This window comes from Bos mutus, chromosome 5 (assembly GCF_027580195.1).
Source record: "Bos mutus isolate GX-2022 chromosome 5, NWIPB_WYAK_1.1, whole genome shotgun sequence".
In the NCBI taxonomy this organism is placed as follows: domain Eukaryota; kingdom Metazoa; phylum Chordata; class Mammalia; order Artiodactyla; family Bovidae; genus Bos; species Bos mutus.
This window is the reverse complement of record NC_091621.1, coordinates 7,676,931-7,698,653: the sequence shown is the minus strand read 5'-3', so window position 1 is coordinate 7,698,653 and position 21,723 is coordinate 7,676,931. Positions and strand designations below refer to the sequence as shown.

Sequence of the window (21,723 nt, the reverse complement as noted above, 5' to 3'; positions counted from 1 at the left end):
GTACTCACGGTTCTGGTGTATACATGGGCTTAGACCCATGTCTGATGTACTGAGTGCAGTGGAAGACTCGGAAAGCCAGGCCACCCAAGAAATCCCGAGAAGAGAGCAGGCCAGCCACTGGTCGGAGGCGGAAACCAGTGCAACCTGGGAAGCAGAGGAGAAAGAAAACTCAGAGCCCATCACAGGGAGCCAGAGGGGCCTGAAGACCACTGGGGAGGAAAGCAGTACATTCAACTGTCCAAGAGCACGGACATGGACGCCAAGCAGAACTGACTTCAAATCTATGCTTTAGTACTTTCTAGCTGGGTGATCTGGGTCAGGCCACTTCACCTCTCTGAGCCTGTTTTCTCATGGGCAAAATGTGGGGAAATATTTCTTAAGATTATTCTGAGAATCAGAAGAGCTAATAAGTATAAAAGACTTAGAGCCTAGCACATGGAAACTTCCAGTAAATTTAAACTTTCATTACTGTTTGTTAGGGTGGAACACTTATTCCTTACTTCTCATGTTTCCAGAGTAGCAGGGAATTTTCATTCTGCTTCCCAGGAGGGAAGAATATGAAAGGAGCACTTCTAGCTTTTCTGTAGTGCTTTCCATATAGCTCATATAGGTATACCCCATGAGGAACAGTGACTTCTCTGACTGAGAGTTTGCGAAGAGGAAATGAATATTCTCAACTTCACCCTCTCTGCCCTTTCTCTCTTGACTGTCCACACAGGAACACATTCTAGTCTGCTTTTAGCCAGCCAATGACTAGATACTGTGCCACTGAATTAATTGGCAAGTTAGTTTACCTAAGCCAGGGGTGAAACATTAGAAAGTCCATTTTGCCTACACATCTATACCACATTCTTGAAGCAGCTTCTATTGGTAATAAAATACCAATACCATTTTGATCACCCATCCTCTGGCTCTTGTATCTGTCTCTCAATCTCCCTAATTTCAGACTTGGAAGGAGAATGGTAACGACCATGATCATGATAGTAATAGCTGCTGCTGCTGCTGCTAAGTCGCTTCAGTCGTGTGCAACTCTGTGTGACCCCATAGACGGCAGCCCACCAGGCTCCTCCGTCCATAGGATTTTCCAGGCAAGAGTACTGGAGTGGGGTGCCATCGCCTTCTCCATAGTAATAGCTAACACTGTATCATACCCACCATGTGTCAGACACAGGTTTAAGCACTTTATATACACGAATTAATCCTCATCGTAACTCTAGGAAGTAGAGCTCCTATTCTCTGCACTTTACAGATGGGGGACCTGAGAAGATGCAGCGATTAAAGCTCTGCCCAAGGTCACAGCTACCAGCACTCTGGCTTCAGAGTCTGTTTCTATAATCGCTACTTGATGCTTCTCTTCTACTGCTCATGGGGTTCTCAAGGCAAGAATTCTGAAGTGGTTTGCCCTTGCCTTCTCCAATGGGCATCTGGTCCCATCACTTCATGGCAAATAGATGGGGAAACGATGGAAACAGTTAGACATTTTATTTTCTTGGGCTCCAAAATCACTGCAGATGGTGACTGCAGCCATGAAATTAAAAGAAGCTTGCTCCTTGGAATAAAAGCTATGATCAACCTAGACAGCATATTAAAAAGCAGAGACACTACTTTGCCAACAAAGGCCTGTCTAGTCAAAGTTATGGTTTTTCCAGTACTCGTGTATGGATGTGAGAGCTGGACTATAAAAAAGGCTGAGCACTGAAGAATTGATGCTTTTGAACTGGGGTGTTAGAGAAGACTCTTGAGAGTCCCTTGGACTGCGAGGAGATCCAACCAGTCCATCCTAAAGGAAATCAGTCCTGGATATTCATTGGAAGGACTGATGCTGAAGCTGAAACTCCAATACACTGGCCACCTGATGTGAAGAGCTGACTCATTGGAAAAGACCCTAATGCTGGGAAAGATTGAAGGCAGGAGGAGAAGGGGACAAAAGAGGATGAGATGGTTGGATGGCTTCACTGACTCAATGGACAGGAGTTTGAGCAAGCCTGGGAGTTCATGATGGACAGGGAAGACTGGCATACTGTAGTCCACGGGGTTGCAAAGAGTCAGACACAACTGGGCAACTGAACTGAACTGTACTTCTCTCCTAGGCACTGGTGCAGTATATAGTCCACTGGCTTCCCTGGTTGCTCAGATGGTAAAGAATTTATGTGTAGCACTGAAGACCCAGGTTCGATCCCTGGGTTGGGAAGATCCCCTGGAGGAGGGCATGGCAACCCACTCCAGTATTCTTGCCTGGAGAATCCCTGTGGACAGAGGAGCCTGGAGGGCTATAGCCCATGGGGTTGTAAAGACTCGGACACAACTGGAATGACTTAGCACATACTTCTTTCCCACCCCCACCTGCCACCCCACAAATTGGTGGCACAATGGTAAAGAATCCAGCTGCCAATGCAGGAGACATGGGTTCAATCCCGGAGTCAGGAAGACCCCCTGGAGGAGGAAATGGCAACCCACTCCAGTATTCTTGCCTGGAAAATTCCATGGACAGAGGAGCCTGATGGGCTACAGTCTTTGGGGTTGCAAAACAGTCAGACATGACTGAGCACACACACACACAACTGCTAGCATTGCTGTTGTATTCTTCTTGTTATTGGCCATAGCAACACAGGTAATTAGCCAGAGAATATCTTTAAGACTCCTTTGTCCCTTGGCTTATGTGTCTTAGACCCTCAGGTTGAAGTTCATTTTGCTTGAGCCCTGCTCTTCTCTTTATCTGAATAGTAAAGACTCTAAATAGAAGGGATTCAAAAGGTCATCCAACTCACTCCCCATCTAGTCCAGCTCCCACTTCCCTCCCTACTAGGTAGCTTCCCTGGCTTCTTGCCCTAGAGCTGGCCACATCGTCTCTGCATAGCTCTGAGGCATAGAAAACTCTTCCTTCTATAACCTATAACCTATAACCTGGTCTGTCTCCCTAATTTCCCACATTTTACCTAGCACATAGTAGGTGTTTAACATGTGTTGACTGTTTATCTTGGTTTTGCTGAGTCAACAGCTCCTGGCAGAAAAGAAAACACTTTTCTCCCCTGAAATGATGGGCAGGTCAGTTCAATCACCTGTTTACCTACTGAGTTACTCAGATTGCAATGCATCCCAAACTCAGTGAGCACCTACTACACATGAGCGCTAGGCTTTCACGTTCAGTATTTGATTTCATTCTCACAATTTACCTGTGAGAAAGACTAAATGGTGGATGGTCTCCATTTGACAAATGATTAATCTAAGGAAGGTTCTCCCAACTAGAGAGGATCAAAACAAGATTCCAAAGACCAGATAAATAGACAGGGCTCAGATCTCTTGGCACCAATAGTACATATCTTACACAAATGCACACTGCAGCCAGCTCATAACATAGCAGGAGCTGCGGGGAGAACCCTGACTAGACACCTTGGGCTTTGAGTATTAGAAAAACCTTTCAGGGATATAAACATGGCAAAATCCACACTGGATGCCTTTTCTTGGATGACAGTGTTATACTGGTGGGGCCTGGCAGGGAGGCAGAGCCCAGCAGTGAAATATTCATTTTCCTGGGAAAATCAACCTGCCTGCATCAGCACGAACACAATCACACTTGCCTAAATTTCCTTCTCTTCCCCTTTCCATCCCCAGCCCCCAATCTTTTGACCCAGATGTGCACTTACTCTGCAGAAACTGAGAAACCTCTTCGAGCTGGGGAATGTTATCTTCGCGGAAGCCGCAATACTTTTCCAGAAGGGGGAAAATGTGGTTGTGCTCATAGCAAGCATGGGTCTTATACAAGGACTTCAGGGTCCTGAATACCGTCCCCCATGTTTTTTTTTCTTCCTCCGTGTATTCCACTCGAGGAATGGGCTGCCCACTAGGAAACAGACATGAAATATTTGTCAGCAGCAGGGCAGGTGCAGAGGAGAAGGTGAAGGAGCTTGGGCAGAGGGACATGGGTCCAAAGTCCCTGAGCTGCCACCCCAGAAGACAGTGGATTTCCTATTTCATAAGTTATTTGAAAGAGGAAAATTCCACTTCTTGATACAGGAAATTTTCATGTGACTTGGTTAAGCAAGGACAGAAGCTTGCAACCTTACCCACTGCACCAAGGATTTCTTCTCATTTTGGGAAACCACTGGGCTTTTCTGCTCTTCTATCTTCTACTCTTTACCCAGTGTGGAAATGCACTTACCTTCAGAAGTACATTTAACATTTAGCATTTAACATAAATGTGTAAAGTAGCAGGGATAGATAATAGGAGGATGGGGACTGAGACAAGTGAAGAATACATCCTCTTTCTGAACAAAAGCATCCAAGCTCAAGCAAAACAATAGTGTTTTGTATTGTCAACTAAAGCAACCATACCTGTGAGCTCAAGTGGATTTACTACATGTACCATGAGTTTGAGATCCCTTGTTGAGTGGGCATAAACTTGCTGGATTTGGTATTTCTGCCCCTAGGATGTTATAAGAATATTTAAATTCATGCTAGGTAAAAAATCTGCTTACCCAGCATCTGTTGCTATGACATAACAAAACTATGGAGAGTTTGCTAAAGTACATATATTAGACCTACCCCTCATGAACAGTATGAAAAGGCAAAATGATAGGATACTGAAAGAGGAACTCCCCAGGTCGGTAGGTGCCCAATATGCTACTGGAGATCAGTGGAGAAATAACTCCAGAAAGAATGAATGAACAGAGCCAAAGCAAAAACAATACCCAGCTGTGGATGTGACTGGTGATAGAAGCAAGGTCCGATGCTGTAAAGAGCAATATTGCATAGGAACCTGGAATGTTAGGTCCATGAATCAAGGCAAATTGGAAGTGGTCAAACAGGAGATGGCAAGAGTGAACATCGACATTCTAGGAATCATAAACTAAAATGGACTGGAATGGATGAATTTAACTCAGATGACCATTATATCTACTACTGCGGGCAGGAATCCCTTAGAAGAAATGGAGTAGCCATCATGGTCAACAAAAGAGTCTGAGATGCAGTACTTGGATGCAATCTCAAAAACTACAGAATGATCTCTGTTCGTTTCCAAGGCAAACCATTCAATATCATGGTAATCCAAGTCTATGCCCCTACCAGTAATGCTGAAGAAGCTGAAGTTGAATGGTTCTATGAAGACCTACAAGACCTTCTAGAACTAACACCCAAAAAAGATGTCCTTTTCATTATAGGAGACTGGAATGCAAAAGTAGGAAGTCAAGAAACACCTGGAGTAACAGGCAAATTTGGCCTTGGAGTATGGAATGAAGCAGGGCAAAGACTAATAGAGTTCTGTCAAGAGAACGCACTAGTCATAGCAAACACCCTCTTCCAACAACACAAGAGAAGACTCTACACATGGATATCACCAGATGGTCAACACCAAAATCAGATTGATTATATTCTTTGCAGCCAAAGATGGAGAAGCTCTATACAGTCAGCAAAAACAAGACCGGGAGCCAACTGTGGCTCAGATCATGAACTCCTTATTGCCAAATTCAGACTGAAATTGAGGAAAATAGGGAAAACCACTAGACCATTCAGGTATGACCTAAATCAAATCCCTTATGATTATACAGTGGAAGTGAGACATAGATTTAAGGGCCTAGATCTGATAGATAGAGTGCCTGATGAACTATGGATGGAGGTTCATGACACTGTACAGGAGATAGGGATCAAGACCATCCCCATGGAAAAGAAATGCAAAAAAGCAAAATGGCTGTCTGGGGAGGCCTTACAAATAGCTGTGAAAAGAAGAGAAGTGAAAAGCAAAGGAGAAAAGGAAAGATATAAGCATCTGAATGCAGAGTTCCAAAGAATAGCCAGAAGAGATAAGAAAGCCTTCCTCAGCGATCAATGCAAAGAAATAGAGGAAAACAATAGAATGGGAAAGACTAGAGATCTCTTCAAGAAAATTAGAGGTACCAAGGGAACATTTCATGCAAAGATGGGCTCGATAAAGGACAGAAATGGTATGGACCTAACAGAAACAGAAGATATTAAGAAAAGGTGGCAAGAATATACAGAAGAACTGTACAAAAAAGATCTTCACGACCCAGATAACCACGATGGTGTGATCACTTACCTAGAGCCAGACATCCTGGAATGTGAAGTCAAGTGGGCCTTAGAAAGCATCACTACAAAGCTAGTGGAGATGACGGAATTCCAGTTGAGCTATTTCAAATCCTGAAAGATGATGCTGTGAAAGTGCTGCACTCAATATGTCAGCAAATTTGGAAAACTCAGCAGTGGCTACAGGACTGGAAAAGGTCAGTTTTCATTCCAATCCTAAAGAAAGGCAATGCCAAAGAATGCTCTAACTACTGCACAATTGCACTCATCTCACACACTAGTAAAGTAATGCTCAAAATTCTCCAAGTCAGGCTTCAGCAATATGTGAACCGTGAACTTCCAGATGTTCAAGCTGGTTTTAGAAAAGGCAGAGGAACCAGAGACCAAATTGTCAACATCCGCTGGATCATCAAAAAAGCAAGAGAGTTCCAGAAAAACATCTATTTCTGCTTTATTGACTGTGCCAAAGCCTTTGACTGTGTGGATCACAATAAACTGTGGAAAATTCTGAAAGAGATGGGAATACCAGACTACCTGACTGGCCTCTTGAGAAATTTGTATGCAGGTCAGGAAGCAACAGTTAGAACTGGACATGGAACAACAGACTGGTTCCAAATAGGAAAAGGAGTATGTCAAGGCTGTATATTGTCACCCTGCTTATTTAATTCTATGCAGAGTACATCATGAGAAACACTGGGCTGGAAGAAGCACAAGCTGGAACCAAGATTGCCAGGAGAAATATCAATAACCTCAGATATGCAGATGACACCACCCTTATGGCAGAAAGTGAAGAGGAACTAAAAAGCCTCTTGATGAAAGTGAAAGAGGAGAGTGAAAAAGTTGGCTTAAAGCTCAACATTCAGAAAACAAACATCATGGCATCTGGTCCCATCAGTTCATGGGAAATAGATGGGGAAACAGTGGAAACAGTGTCAGACTTAATTTTGGTGGGCTCCAAAATCACTGCAGATGGTGATTGCAGCCATGAAATTAAAAGACATTTACTCCTTGGAAGGAAAGTTATGACCAACCTAGATAGCATATACAAAAGCAGAGACATTACTTTGCCAACAAAAGTCCGTCTAGTCAAGGCTATGGTTTTTCCATTGGTCATGTATGGATGTGAGAGTTGGACTGTGAAGAAAGCTGAGTGCCGAAGAATCGATGCTTTTGAACTGTGGTGCTGGAAAAGACTCTTGAGAGTCCCTTGGTCTGCAAGGAGATCCAACCAGTCCATTCTAAAGGCGATCAGTCCTGGGTGTTCTTTGGAAGGAATGATGCTAAAGCTGAAACTCCAGTACTTTGGCCACCTCATGCGAAGAGTTGACTCATTGGAAAAGACTCTGATGCTGGGAGGGATTGGGGGCAGGAGGAGAAGGGGACGACAGAGGATAAGATGGCTGGATGGCATCACCAACTCAATGGACGTGAGTTTGAGTGAACTCCGGAGTTGGTGATGGATAGGGAAGCCTGGCGTGCTGCAATTCATGGGGTCGCAAAGAGTCGGACACGACTGAGCAACTGAACTGAACCCCTCATATCCTGAACCTGTGAGGGAGGGGAGAGCCCAGGCTTCTGGATTCCAATATACTCCCAGGTGACACTCTATTATCCAATCGTCATTAGTTCAAAAGGTCCTTTTGAAAACCAGCTAAGAGTGAGCCATATTCTGAACAGCAAAAAATGAAAACCAAACAAAGCCTGACTTCAAAGGCCCATGACTGTTCTCTGGGCTGCTGGCCTGTTTCCTAACAGGGTACACAGTGTCTGGGACAAGGCAAGACTGTTTACCTTAGAATTATAGATCGTCTTCAGGCTTGAAACTAGGTCCCTCTTGCCCTTTCAGAGTTGTAGCTCTTCCAAAGACATTAAAGCAAAGTCACTGTTATGTTCCATGAAATGATGGGCAGAGGGTAGGGGGAAAAGACCAATTTTTCTTTAAGAATTAAAAGCCCAGAGGGTCTATAATGGTGTTGGAACTGTGAAAAGAACACCACAAAAGACCTGCCTACAGAGGCACCATTGTTTCAGGGGTTAAGTGCTGACCAAGAGAAAAAATAGGCTTTGGAAAAGGTCAGAGGTAAGTAGATTGCTTTGTTCTGCCATTGACTGAGTAGCCTCAGGCAATTTAGTAAACCTCTCTGAACCTATACAACCAGGACATGGGCTAATAACAAGTAACTCTTTGGAGGGTATGGTGGAGAGGTAAGTGAAATGCTATGTATAAAGTACCTAACACTGGTGCTGACAAACAATACCATTGGATAGTTGGAAATTATCACCGTAACAGAGTCTCATTTAGAAAACAGTCTCTGCTATAAGAGCAACAAATTTTCAGGAAATTGTAACATACTAGGCAATGAGATATCCCCTTGGTTGACATTTGCTGTTCCAGAGTTCCATACCCATTCCCATTCTTGCAGTAAAGAACCCTTCTCCCCTCTCGGTCTGCAGGTTCAAGTAAGAGGAGACTCCACCCTTCCTACCTTCAGAGGGGGCATGTGACCAGGCCTGGCCTATTAGAGTGTCTCATTTCCCTGGCCACAGTGATTGGCTGAGAGATAGGCCCATTTCCTGATCAGAGCCAATGAGACTCAGTGAAAGAACTTTTGTTGATTCTGTTGAAAAGAGATAGAACCTTTGGCCAGATTGTGGTGTCAGCCTAGAGGTGCTAGGTTCACTTCTGAGAGAGATAAGGCCAGTGCCTCAGAGCAAGGTCACTACAGAGGACACCAGAGTCAGGGGGAAGGAAGGAGAATGAGATGTGGAGTCCTAGATCCACCTCAACTATTCCCTTTACACTTTGTACTTATAGGAGCCAATAAAACACCCCTTTTGTTTCAGTTCAATTGTGGCTAAAAGATAAAAATTCTTATAGTCCATTTAGCATATTCTTTGATAAAATTCTAAAGTTTAAGCCCCACTCCAGAAACAATCAAACTCTGCAGCAGCTGCCTTCTAAGTGGTTCTAGACACAATCCCTAGCTCCATCTTTGACTTGGTACTTTGAATCTCTACTGTCATAGGGTCTCCTAGGTTTGTGTATTCATTCAACAAATATTTATTGAACACCCATGATGTTCTGGGAATATTTATTGTTGTTTAGTCACTAAATCACGTGACCTTGCTAGGCTCCTCTGTCCATCCATGGTCTATTTAGGAATTAAATTCTGCACATTTGCTTCCATCTTCTTCTACCAAGAGACCTAGGTTACACAAGATCCTCAGTCTTTGAATATATCATCAATTATTTTACCAAACTATGATCTCATGAAGTAAAATAAACCAAGATATTTGAGGGAAAGTATTAATTTGGCTTGAAATAAAAATTGTCAATTTAGCTTGAAATAAGATTTCAGCCCATTGGGATCTCTCTTCCAAAAAAAATTAAACAAAAACAAAAACAAAACCGTATTTTAAGGAGAAGATACTGGTTTTGAATTATTCCACCAACCAAAGATGGCATTCAAGATAATCCAGCACCTATAGTCCAGGAAAGTATCAGCTTCCTCACTCAGTCTTATTTTACACCAAGTCCCCATACATGTAATCATTACCAAGGCAAATAATTTGGTACCCCTAAACACAAGAGTAATTTGACAGTGCCTCTTCAAACTGATGTTTTAAGACTTTTGCTAAATATTCTTAGGGAGGAGCCAGAGCATCCCATGGTGGATGGGCCAAGAAGAGGTTGCTAACAGGGTTTAGCTGCTTTCTGACTGCCTCCAGTAATTCAGTTCTGGACCCAAATATACATCTTACAACAAAAGTCCTGTTTTTAACCATACCTACCCTCCCGTTCACTTTCCTCATTCTCTTGGGCCGATAAACTCCTACTCCATCTTCAGTTCTCAGTCTAAATGTCACTTCCTCTAACCAATACCCTCCAGTCAGAATTAAAGTTCCTAATTATATGGCCTTGTGACACCCGTGTTTTGACTTTGGTCATACGGATCGCATGTATTGTTCTTTTTGTCATTGTCTGTCTTTCTCAATAATCCCCAGAGGATATGGAGTTTGTTGGTCTTGCTCTTGGCATGTGTCCTGGAAGAGAGTAAACACATTGGATCAACTTGAGTCTATGACTCAAGGGGCAGGATTTTGACCTCCATGTGGGAGGATGACTGGGAAGGTGCTAGAGGCCAGAATGTGGGGCTGTTTGGCATGGAGGCTGGCAGAGCCCAAGGAAGAGGGTCAAAACTGGGTCTTGAAAGGCATGATGATTTCTGGGGTAGGAGGAGGAGGCCAGAGGAGACAGATGAAGCCTGAAGGAGGAAGGAGGGAAGGAAACCTTCAGAGAGCAAAACAGAGTTTATTCTCCTTACTGACAGAAGTTCTGTTCCATCAAGACACCATGAACTCTGAGTAAGTGAACACTGAACCGCTGCTCCTATGTGAAATGCAGGACCCAGATCACATTTTCAACTCATAATCCCAACCTTGTCTTGCATGTACCTTTGTTTAAAGACACCTTACTTAATGTATGGTTGATTCATTCACACTGAACTCACAGCCAGCAGCACTACAGCCCAGTCCTGAAGGAAGCATATCGAACACACATTTTTCCCATTAGGCATGTCAGAGCCATCCTGTACTCAAGACCATGAGACAGAATTTCAGCTCTATGCTGGAGGGCCATTTTAAACAACAAAATTACCAACCAAAAGAACAAAAAGTCAACAAACATGGCTCTAAAGAGACCGCAAAAGAAACACTTGTTTACAGTAGAAAAGCCGAAACAACAAGGCAGTGTTGCCTTGTTTGACCTCAGTTGGGAACTGATGCATCAGGAGACTCACATTTTTCCTTGCTCTGCACATATCTGGGGGTGAGTGTGGAAATCCCTTGTGTTTGCAGGGGTCTCAAATCAATGTAAGCAAGTAACCTTCAAAGAATGAGAATCAACTGTAACAGATGTTGAGATAAAAGACAAAAGCAAAGAAGGAAGGGATGGAAAACAGCATCAGAAGTTCAAAAGAGATGAGCGGAGATGAGGTCAGAAACAGGCTTTAAAATGGAGGACAAGTTCAGTCCCTAATGAGAGATATGCCCTTCAGTACATCACTTAACCATTTGGGGTTCATCTATATGAGGTGATTCCCTGGTACCTTAGCTGGTAAAGAATGTGCCTGCAATGTGGGAGACGTGGGTTTGTTCCCTGGGTTGGAAAGATCCCCTGGAGAAGGGAATGGCAAACCACTCCAGCATTCTTGCCTTGAGAATTTCATAAACAGAGGAGCCTGGGAGGTTCATGGGATCACAAAGAATTGGATGCGGCTGAGTGACTTTCACTTCACTATTCAGTTCAGTCACTCAGTCATGTCCAACTCTTTGTGACTCCATGGACTGGAGCATGCCATACTTCCCTATCCTTCACCGACTCCCGGCATTTGCTCAAACTCCTGTCCATCTAGTCAGTGATGCTATCCAACCATCTCACCCTCTGTCATCCCTTTCTCCTTCTGCCTTCAATCTTTCCCAGCATCAGGGTCTTTTCCAAAGTATTGGAGTTTCCGCTTCAGCATCAGTCCTTCCAATAAATATTTAGGACTGATTTCCTTTATTATTGACTGGTTTGATCTCCTTGCTATCCAAGAGACTCTCAGGAGTCTTCTCCAACACTACAGTTGAGAAGCATCAGTTCTTCAGTGCTCAGCTTTCTTTACAGTCCAACTCTCACATCCATACTTGATTAATGGAAAAACCATAGCTTTCACTGGATGGACATTTGTTGGTAAAGCAATGTCTCTACCTTTTAATATGTTGTCTAGGTTTGTCATATATTTTCTTCCAAAGAGCAAGTGTCTTTTAATTTCACCTCACTACACGAGGTGAAAGCACTACATGAAGTGAATTTCACTTCACTAAATCCTAAAAGATGATGCTTTGAAAGTGCTGCACTCAATATGCCAGCAAATTTGGAACTCAGAAGTGGCCACAGGACTAGAAAAGGTCAGTTTTCATTTCAATCCTAAAGAAAGGCAATGCCAAAGAATGCTCAAACTACTGCACAATTGCACTCATCTTCCACGCTAGTAAAGTAATGCTCAAAATTCTCCAAGCCAGGCTTCAGCAATACGTGAACCGTGAACTTCCAGATGTTCAAGCTGGTTTTACAAAGGCAGAGGAACCAGAGATTAAATTGCAACATCTGCTGGATCAGAAAAAGCAAGAGAGTTCCAGAAAAAAATCTACTCCTGCTTTATTGACTATGCCAAAGTCTTTGAGTGTGTGGCTCTCAATAAACTGGAAAATTCTGAAGGAGATAGGAATACCAGACCACCTGACCTGCCTCTTGAGAAACCTGTATGCAGGTCAGGAAGCAACAGTTAGAAGTGGACATGGAACAACAGACTGGTTCCAAATAGGAAAAAGAGTACATCAAGGCTGTATATTGTCACCCTGCTTATTTAACTTGTATGCAGAGTAGATCATGAGAAACGCTGAGCTGGAAGAAGCACAAGCTGGAATCAAGATCGCCGGGAGAAATGTCAATAACCTCAGACATGCAGATGACACTACCCTGATGGCAGAAAGTGAAGAACTAAAGAGCCTCTTGATGAAAGTGACAGAGGAGAGTAAAAATGTTGGCTTAAAGCTCAACATTCAGAAAACTAAGATCATGGCATCCGGTCCCATCACTTCATGGGAAATAGATGGGGAAACAGTGGAAACAGTGGCTGAGTTTATTTTTGGGGGGCTCCAAAATCACTGCAGATGGTGACTGCAGCCATGAAATTAAAAGACGCTTACTCCCTGGAAGAAAAGTTATGACCAACCTAGACAGCATATTCAAAAGCAGAGACATTACTTTGCCAACAAAGGTCCATCTAGTCAAGGCTATGGTTTTTCCAGTGGTCATGTATGGATGTGACAGTTGGACTATAATGAAAGCTGCTGCTGCTGCTGCTAAGTCACTTCAGTCATGTCTGACTCTGTGCGACCCCATAGACGGCAGCCCACCAGGCTCCCCCGTCCCTGGGATTCTCCAGGCAAGAACATTGGAGTGGGTTGACATTTCCTTCTCCAATGCATGAAAGTGAAAAGTGAAAGTGAAGTCGCTCAGTCGTGTCCGACTCTTAGCGACCCCATGGACTGCAGCCTACCAGGCTCCTCCGTCCATAGGATTTTCCAGGCAAGAGTACTGGAGTGGGGTGCCATTGCCTTCTCCAATGAAAGCTGAGCACCAAAGAATTGATGCTTTTGAACTGTGGTGTTGGAGAAGACTCTTGAGAGTCCCTTGGACTGCAAGGAGATCCAACAAGTCCATCCTTAAGGAGATCAGTCCTGGGTGTTCATTGGAAGGACTGATGTTGAAGCTGAAATTCCAATACTTTGGTCACCTAATTCGAAGAGCTGACTCATTTGAAAAGACCCTGATGCTGGGAAAGATTGAGGGCAGGAAGAGAAGGGGATAACAAATGATGGTTGGATGACATCACTGACTCAATGGACATGAGTTTGGGAAGACTCTGGCCATTGGTGATGGACAGGGAGGCCTGGCATGCTGCGGTTCATGGGGTCACAAAGAGTCAGACACGACTGAGTGACTAAACTGAACTGAACTGAACTGAACATGAGGTATAAAACTGCCTGAAAATATCTGGTGTGCCTTTGAGTACCAGCCATCTCTGGATGGGTTTCAGTAGCCAGTTTAACTCATGATCATCCAGAATCATGAGGCATTCAACCAATTCCACACTTATTCACCAGGTATAATATTTTTATGGAAAAGAGGTGGTTTGAGTTTCTCCCCCTCAAGTCCCAACAGCCAAGAAGGAGTGAATGCACCCCGTAAGCAGCTCCTTGGACATCAGGAGAAGTGTGGTCTCCTGACTTGGAGACTCCCCAGACACTCAAGGAAGTGGTTGAGAATGACTTTGTGGTTAAAAAAGCCTGAGTTCAAAACCAGGCTCTGCCACCTTCCAGTTCTATGACTTTGGCAAGTTATTTACGGGATATTCTAAAGCTTTAGTTTTTTCATCTGAAAAATGGGGAGTTATTATTAAGACTAAATGAAATTATGCACATTAAGCATTTAGCAAAGCCCCAGACATAACAAGGAGATTAAAAATGACCTATTATTATTGACTATCTGAAGAAGGACTCTTGTCTGTGTCTGATGTGTCCACCTGACCATGCTGGGGTCATGATGGGGACACGGGAGAGAGGTCACCACATTCTGTGATTCCTGCTTGCCACAAGCCAAAGTCCAGCTGGGTCTAGACATGACTAAGGTCAGCACTGTTCTGGATCCTTCTACTACCAGGATTCATTCAGATAAAGAAATTTTCTCTGGAAGCCTTTCCCTTGTGAAGGTCGTTTTTATTCTGTATACAAAGCGTTAGCATCTCCTTTATCTTCCCCATATTCTAGCAAAGCTGTTAAAGTCCCATTACCTCATGTTCTAAACCCTGTATGTTTCTTCTTGAGCACGTCTTTTCTCAAACCCTTAACTCAGGAATGGAGCTCAGGTCCCGAAACACTAAGTTTCTCATGGGAGCATTTCTGTAGTTCCCAAGAACTCAAAATAGCAAAACAATTCTCTTCCCAAATAACATTTAATATTTGCATTTTCCTCTGGCTAAAATCTGGCAGAATCCCAGAGAGAAAAAAATAAACTCATTCTAAAATTGCCCTTCGCATCTGGGTCAGATCAAAGTAGAACCCTGAGGCTTGGCTCTCCTGAAACCTCCAATGATTCACTAATTCAGTAAAGCAGCCAACTCCTTCTTGAATGTAAATACTTCTTTCTCCTTTTTCCCGGTTTAATGCAGAAACACCAGAGGCTCTTTTATTCAGGACTGAGGCCTTTTATAATTATGTCAGATGTCACTGCGTAATTACACAACAAAGCTTGGGAGAGAGCTGGGCCCTGGTGTAGGGGGTAATATTGTTTTATCTCGTGGTGAATTTTTAAATGTGTGTTATTAAAGGGAGGATTTAAACATACACAAACATACACAGAGGGAAGGATTCTCCAAGCTGGTATTTTCCAGCTTTGGGCAAAGGAGAGTATGGTCTTCTCCCCATCCCCCACCAACACACAGAGCAGACTTACTGTCTATAGTTGTAGGCAATGTCAGCGAATTGCTTCCGTCTTGCTCGGTATACAGGATCTTTAAATCCCTGGGAAGAAAGGAGACACTTTATTTCTTCAGGCTTTGAAACCTGGCCTATCTACACATTCTTTGAATGGAGGCCTTTGACCACTGACACTTCATCTCGCCTTCCCCTGATTATACTCTGAAAATAAAGCCTCAGTTAATCTGAGCATAAATTGTCCCATAAGATATCATGAGTGACACATTACTAGCCACACTTTCAATTCAATGCGAGCTCTGCCTTGGGATTCCTAAGCACAAATGGTGTCTGGGTTTTAAAGAAATCTCATCTATAGCATTTCTAATCTATAAATGTGCTAAATTAGGCAGAGTTCTTAGGGTAAATGTCTAGGAAGAAGATAGACAACAGCCACTCAAGTCCTGACCAATGGTATGAGTCCAGCACTGTCTCCTAACTTCTTAACAGACTAACAGGTAAACGCTTACTGGTATTTCAATCTTTAAAAATACCATTTACTCAGTGTCTATTATGTGCCAGTCTGTGCATGCTAGGAGTTTATAACTCTCACAAGAAACATGTAAGGTAAACCAGTGTGATGATCCCTTTCTTTCCAGAATAAAGAGTGGTTCAGAGAAGAGCAGTCCAGTAAAGTTAGGATTTGAATCACTCAGTTCCATAATCTTTTCACTTCACTTCAGGAAATATCAACCTTTACAACTTGGCAGGGGCCTGACTAACTAAGATTCTGCCCCAGGGCATAAACAGGATACTAGTTTCTCCTCTGAGGCTGACTTGCAGGCAGCCTTTCCCCAGCAATTTGTAAACATTTCTGAATGAAAAGAGGCCAAGTGTGTCTTTCAGTGTTGAGGGTTGGGGGAGGTCACATCTTAGAGTTGGAGATGATCCCAGTTGGTTAAAAGGACATTTTCCTTATGTTTTCTTCTTGGAGTTTTATCATTTCAGGTCTTAATTTAATGCATTTCAAGTTCATTTTTTGAGTGGTGTAAGACAGGGGTCTAATTTCATTCTTTTGCGTATGAATGTCCAGTTTTCCCAACACCATCTACGGAAGAGACTATCCTTTCCCATTGAGTATTCTTCACTCCCTTATCAAACACTAGTTGACTATATGTGCATGAGTCTATTTCCAGGCTCTTAATCTGTCCCATTACTTCATCTGTCTGTTTTTATGCCCATACTAAAATGTTCTGATTGCTATAGCTTTGTAATATAGCTTGAAATCAGGGCATGTAATTCCTCTAGCTTTGTTCTTTCTCAGGATTGCTCCTTGACCTTGGCCTAGAAAATGAATTTTTGAATATGACACCAAAAGCACAAGCAACAAAAGCAAAAGTAAGTAAGTGGGACTACATCAAACAGAAAAGCTTCTGCACAGCAAAAGGAACAATTAACCAAATGAAAAGGCAATCAATAAAATAGGAGAAAATATTTGCAAACTCTTCATCAGCTAAGGAATTAATATCCAAAATATACAAGAAACTCAAACAATAGACAAAAATCAAATAGTCTGATTTAAAAATAGGCAGAGGATCAGAACAGGCATTTTTCCAAAGAAGATATACAAATGGCCAACAGGTACATGAAGAGATGCTCAACATTACCAATCATCAGTAAGATGAAACTAAAATCACAATGAGCTATCACTTCATATCTGTTAGAGGGATTGGGGGCAGGAGGAGAAGGGGATGACAGAGGATGAAATGGCTGGATGGCATCACTGACTCGATGGACGTGAGTCTGAGTGAACTCCAGGAGTTGGTGATGGACAGGGAGGCCTGGCGTGCTGCGATTCATGGGGTGGCGAAGAGTCGGACAACACTGAGTGACTGATCTGATCTGATTATCAAAAAGATGAGTGTTGGCAAGAATGTGGAGAAAAGGAACCCTTTGTGTACTACTGATGGGAATGTAAATTGGTATAACTACTTTGGAAAACAGTACAGAGGTTCCTCAAAAAATTAAAAATGGAACTGCTATATGATCCAGCAATCCTACTTGTATGTATATACCCAAAGGAAATAAACTCACTCTTAGAGAGGTACCTGCACCTCTATGTCCACTGCATCCCCATTCAAACAGTCAAGATACAGAAATAAATGAAGTGTTCGCTGACAGATAAATGGATAAAGAAAATGTGGTACATATATACAAAGAGAAGGAAAAACCTTCTGACAACATGGGTGGAACTTGAGAGCATTTTACTAAGTGAAATAAGTTAGAGAAAGACCAAGTACTGTATGACATCACTTATATGTGGAATCTAAAAAGGCCAAATTCATAGGCAGAAAGTAAATTGGTGGTTGCCAGAGGAGGAGAGTGGGAGAAACAGGGAGCTGTTGGTTAAAGGGTCAAACTTCAAGTTACAAGATGAACAAGTTCTAGGGATCTAATGTGCAGGATGATGACTATAGTTAAAATACTACTCTTTATACTTGAAAGCTGATAAGAGAGTAGATCTTAAATGTTTTCACCACAGGAAAAGAATGGTAATTATGTGAGAAGATAGAGGTGTTAACTGACCTTACATATGGTAATCATATTACAATATATATAGTAATCACATATGGCAATCATTTTAAAATATGCACACATATCAAATCAGCAGGTCGTAAGTCCAAACTTACATGATGCTGTATGCCAATTATATTTCAAAAAAGCTAGAAAAAAGACCATTTTCCAAAAAAATTTGATTATAATCTGTATTTTAGTTAAACAAGATATCAGTGTCATCACTCTAGAACCTTGCTTTGTTCCCTCCAAGCATCTACCAATAAACCGTACCATCCATCACTTTAGCTTGCAATTTCTATGTCCCACCATCCCTCCAAACCAAGGCATTAATGAATCAACAACAAAGGTTTATGCCATGGAGAGTAATATTTAAAGACTCTTTTTAAAGGATAAGTATTCTCTGACTTTCAGATATTGTTTTCTGCTTCACTTGATTGGTTGGTTGGTTATTGTGTTCATGATGCTAAAGCTGAAACTCCAGTACTTTGGCCACCTCATGCGAAGAGTTGACTCACTGGAAAAGACTCTGATGCTGGGAGGGATTGGGGGCAGGAGGAGAAGGGGACGACAGAGGATGAGGTGGCTGGATGGCATCACTGACTCGATGGACATGAGTCTGAGTGAACTCTGGGGGTTGGTGATGGACAGCGAGGCCTGGCGTGCTGCGATTCATGGGGTCGAAAAGAGTCGGACACGACTGAGCGACTGAACTGAAGTGAACTGTTTTATAAAACCCAACTCCACCAGTAATTCCAAAGAACCAGGGGTCCATGTATATAATGTAGTTTCACCTGAGTATCCATAGCATACAGAGTCTGTTTGGCATATGGAAAGAACCACCAACACTTGTTAAAATAGACAAGGAAGAAAAGGATAAGGCGGAGGGAGGGATAAATAGAGGGGGAGAGAAAGGAAGGGGAGAAAGAAGTTCCCTAGTTTGTTTCCTAGGATATTTATAGTTCTTTTTTTGAGAAAAAGAAAAATCTAAATGTTTCCCACTGAAAAAGTAAAGTAAAATTTCCATATTATTTAGTTTTTCACTCCAAAACTAAATCTCAAATTAAGCAGTTATTCAGCTTAGAAAAGATTCCATAAAATAGTTATCACAAAGTATAACTATAGTGTTTTCCCTCAAGCACTGAATGATTTTAAATCATTAACTACAAGCAGGAAAGCTTAGGAATCTGAAAACTTAAAACTACTGCTAGACCCAGTTCTTCTGGATGAAAGTAAGTTGCTTTGGGACAATACAGTAAGAAAACTGGACTTCCCTGGCAGTGCACGGGTTAAGACTCCATACTTTCAGTGCAGGGGCCAAGGGCTCGGTCCCTGGTCAGGGAAAATCCCACATGCCCTGTGGTGTGTCCAAAAATAAATAAATAAAAATAAATTAAAGAAAATTGGATTCTATCATTTTATTTCCAAGCAGCGCTAACAAACACTTTGAGGAACCTGTCTACTGGGCTAAATGAAGAACACATCTCCAAACTTAAAGACTCAAAATTTAACCTTAATGCTTGTCAGTCATTAATGCTTGACTTACAGTCATCCTCATTACAAGTCCTGTTTAATGGTCATGGCTTTTCCCTGTCCCTAAATACAAAGCATAGGCACTTGTAAAGTTGCCTTGGAGAATATCTATTTTTATATTTTGATGTAGATATACAGAAAGTGAAGCCCATAGAGCCATTTGCCGAGGGGCCTTTAACTGCAGAAACAGCACCTCCACTTGGGTTTTCCCGTCCTGGCCAGGTGGTGAGATGTGGTTTGAAGTCTGAGATAGTTACCCAGGGAGAGGAGTGAAGAATTCAAATTCGCTTAACCGGTGGATTTCCACTTTATTATGATGTCTCCAGAATGGGATGCCCATGACAATTTCTCTTACCATTGGGCTCATTTTTCTTTTACCTTCAATGTATTTTGTCTAGGTAGTTTAAAGATTTCTCCACCAATTAAAAAAAAAAAAAAGCTTAACATAACATTGTATTCCAATAGGTAGCAACTATGTCAGAGGGATTATTTAAATAGAACAAAAACAATGATAGAATAAATACACCCAAATCCAATCAATGGTATGAAATGGGAACTCTTATTCTTCCGTGCCACTTAGGCTTCTAAATGTATTTTTAATGTGTAAAAATACACAGTATTTTTTTTTTTTACTGTGAATGTGGGTTTCTTTTTCCTTCCTTTTTTTTTTTTTTGCAGTTGGGTTTATTTTATTGTTTCATTTTTATTTATTTATTTGAAGTATAACTGATTTGCAATATCATGTTAATTTCAGGTATATGGCACAATGATTCAGTTATACATTTATATATATGTATAACTGAATAAATATACATACATATCTTTTTCAGATTTTCCCCTTATAGGTTATTACAAAATATTAAGTATAGCTCCCTGTGCCATATAGTAGGTCCTTGTTAGTTATCTATTTTATATATAGCAGTGTGTATATGTCAGTCTCTGGTGGCTCAGTGGAAAAGAATCTGCCTGCCAATGCAGGAGACACAGGTTCAATCCCTAGGTCGGGAAGCTCCCATAGAGAAGGAAATGGCAACCCACTCCAGTTGCCTGGACAGAGGAGATTGGCAGGCTACCATCACAAAAGAGACAGGTCATCACAAAAGAGCTGGACACAATGTAGTGACTAAACAACAACAACATATGTTAATCCCGACTTGAAAATTTATCTTGGCATGCATGCTCAGTCACTTCAGCTGTGTCCAACTCTTTGCAAACATATGGGCTACAGGCGACCAGGCTTCTCTGTCCACAGGATTCACGAGGCAAGAATACTGGAGTGGGTTGCCACACCCTCCTCCAGGGGATCTTCCTGACCCAGGGATTGAACCAGCGTCTCCTACACTGCAGGCGAATTCTTTACTGCTGAGCCACTGGGGAAGCCCAATTTATCTCTACCCCTTTTATAATTAGAAAAAAGGTAAAATAATATTAAAAACCCATCTCAAATCATTATGGGAATGGACAGAAGATTTATACAGTGAGCTATACACATCCAAATATAATACTATATTTTATATTGCATAATATTTTATATATTATTATATGTTATTTATATAATTAGGTATACTAATATTTTATAAAAATTTTCTATATGGCAAGTTTTCTAACTATGGTCTTTTCCAACTTCAAGTTTCTAAGAAGTCCATTAACAATGTTCAAAGGAACCCTGCCAACTAGGCAGCACAGACTTTTGTTTTGTTACCAGCAAAAGAGATCTGCAGCCTGGAAGCCCACCTCTCAGGCATTTGGCCTTGCATCCCCTGGGCTGCCAGGTGGCCACAGGGCTCTGTGACCACGCGGAAGACACTCTGAATTAAGCTACAGTTGGTGATGACTAATCATCCCATCTCAATTTGGACTAATAGCAGCAATTTCGGTAGGACTGCATATAATTTATTTATAATCACCCTGTCTCAATTAAGCTAATAGCAGCAATTTTGGTTGCACTGCATGTAACCAAGTATGTTTTGACAGGAAAATATATTGTTGGTGAAAGAGTGGTGGGGGGAGGCAGAAGAGAGGCATAGTGGATGGGACGATGGTGAGAGAAGTCTACAGGATGCAAAGTCGTAACATCACCCGCAGTCCACCTGGAATCTCTCACCTTAATCTCAGCAATTTTTTTACTTGGGGTGTTGAACAGTATGATTTTGCTTCAGTAGGGCTGACTTATAGAAAGACTGCATGCATGCTAAGTCACTTCAGTCATGTCTGACTGTTTTCAACACTGTAGAATGTAGCCTGCCAGGTTCCTCTCTCCCATGGGATTCTCCAGTCAAGAATATTGGAGGAGGTTGCCATGCCCTCCTCCAGGGGATCTTCCTGACCTAGAGATCAAACCTTTGTCTCTGGAATTCCAGGCAGACTATTTACCGCTGAGCCACCGGGGAAGCCCTTAAAGAAGATTCAGTTCAGTTCAGTCGCTCAGTCGTGTCCAACTATTTTCGACCCCATGAATCGCAGCATGCCAGGCCTCCCTGTCCATCACCAACTCCTGGAGTTCACTCAGACTCACGTCCATTGAGTCAGTGATGCCATCCAGCCATCTCATCCTCTGTC

At 42.2% G+C, this 21,723-nt stretch overlaps 1 protein-coding gene across 1 annotated transcript in view; it reads right to left on the bottom strand.

The window, feature by feature from the left end:
• The window catches only part of PAH (phenylalanine hydroxylase), a 90,406-nt gene that overhangs the window by 15,723 nt on the left and 52,960 nt on the right, over positions 1-21,723 (bottom strand). The window contains exons 5-7 of the mRNA XM_005898615.3: positions 15,098-15,165; positions 3,645-3,841; positions 9-144 (exon numbers count right to left, since the gene is read on the bottom strand). Of these exons, the coding sequence (XP_005898677.1) occupies positions 9-144; positions 3,645-3,841; positions 15,098-15,165 (401 nt within the window). The remainder of the gene's footprint in view (positions 1-8; positions 145-3,644; positions 3,842-15,097; positions 15,166-21,723) is intronic.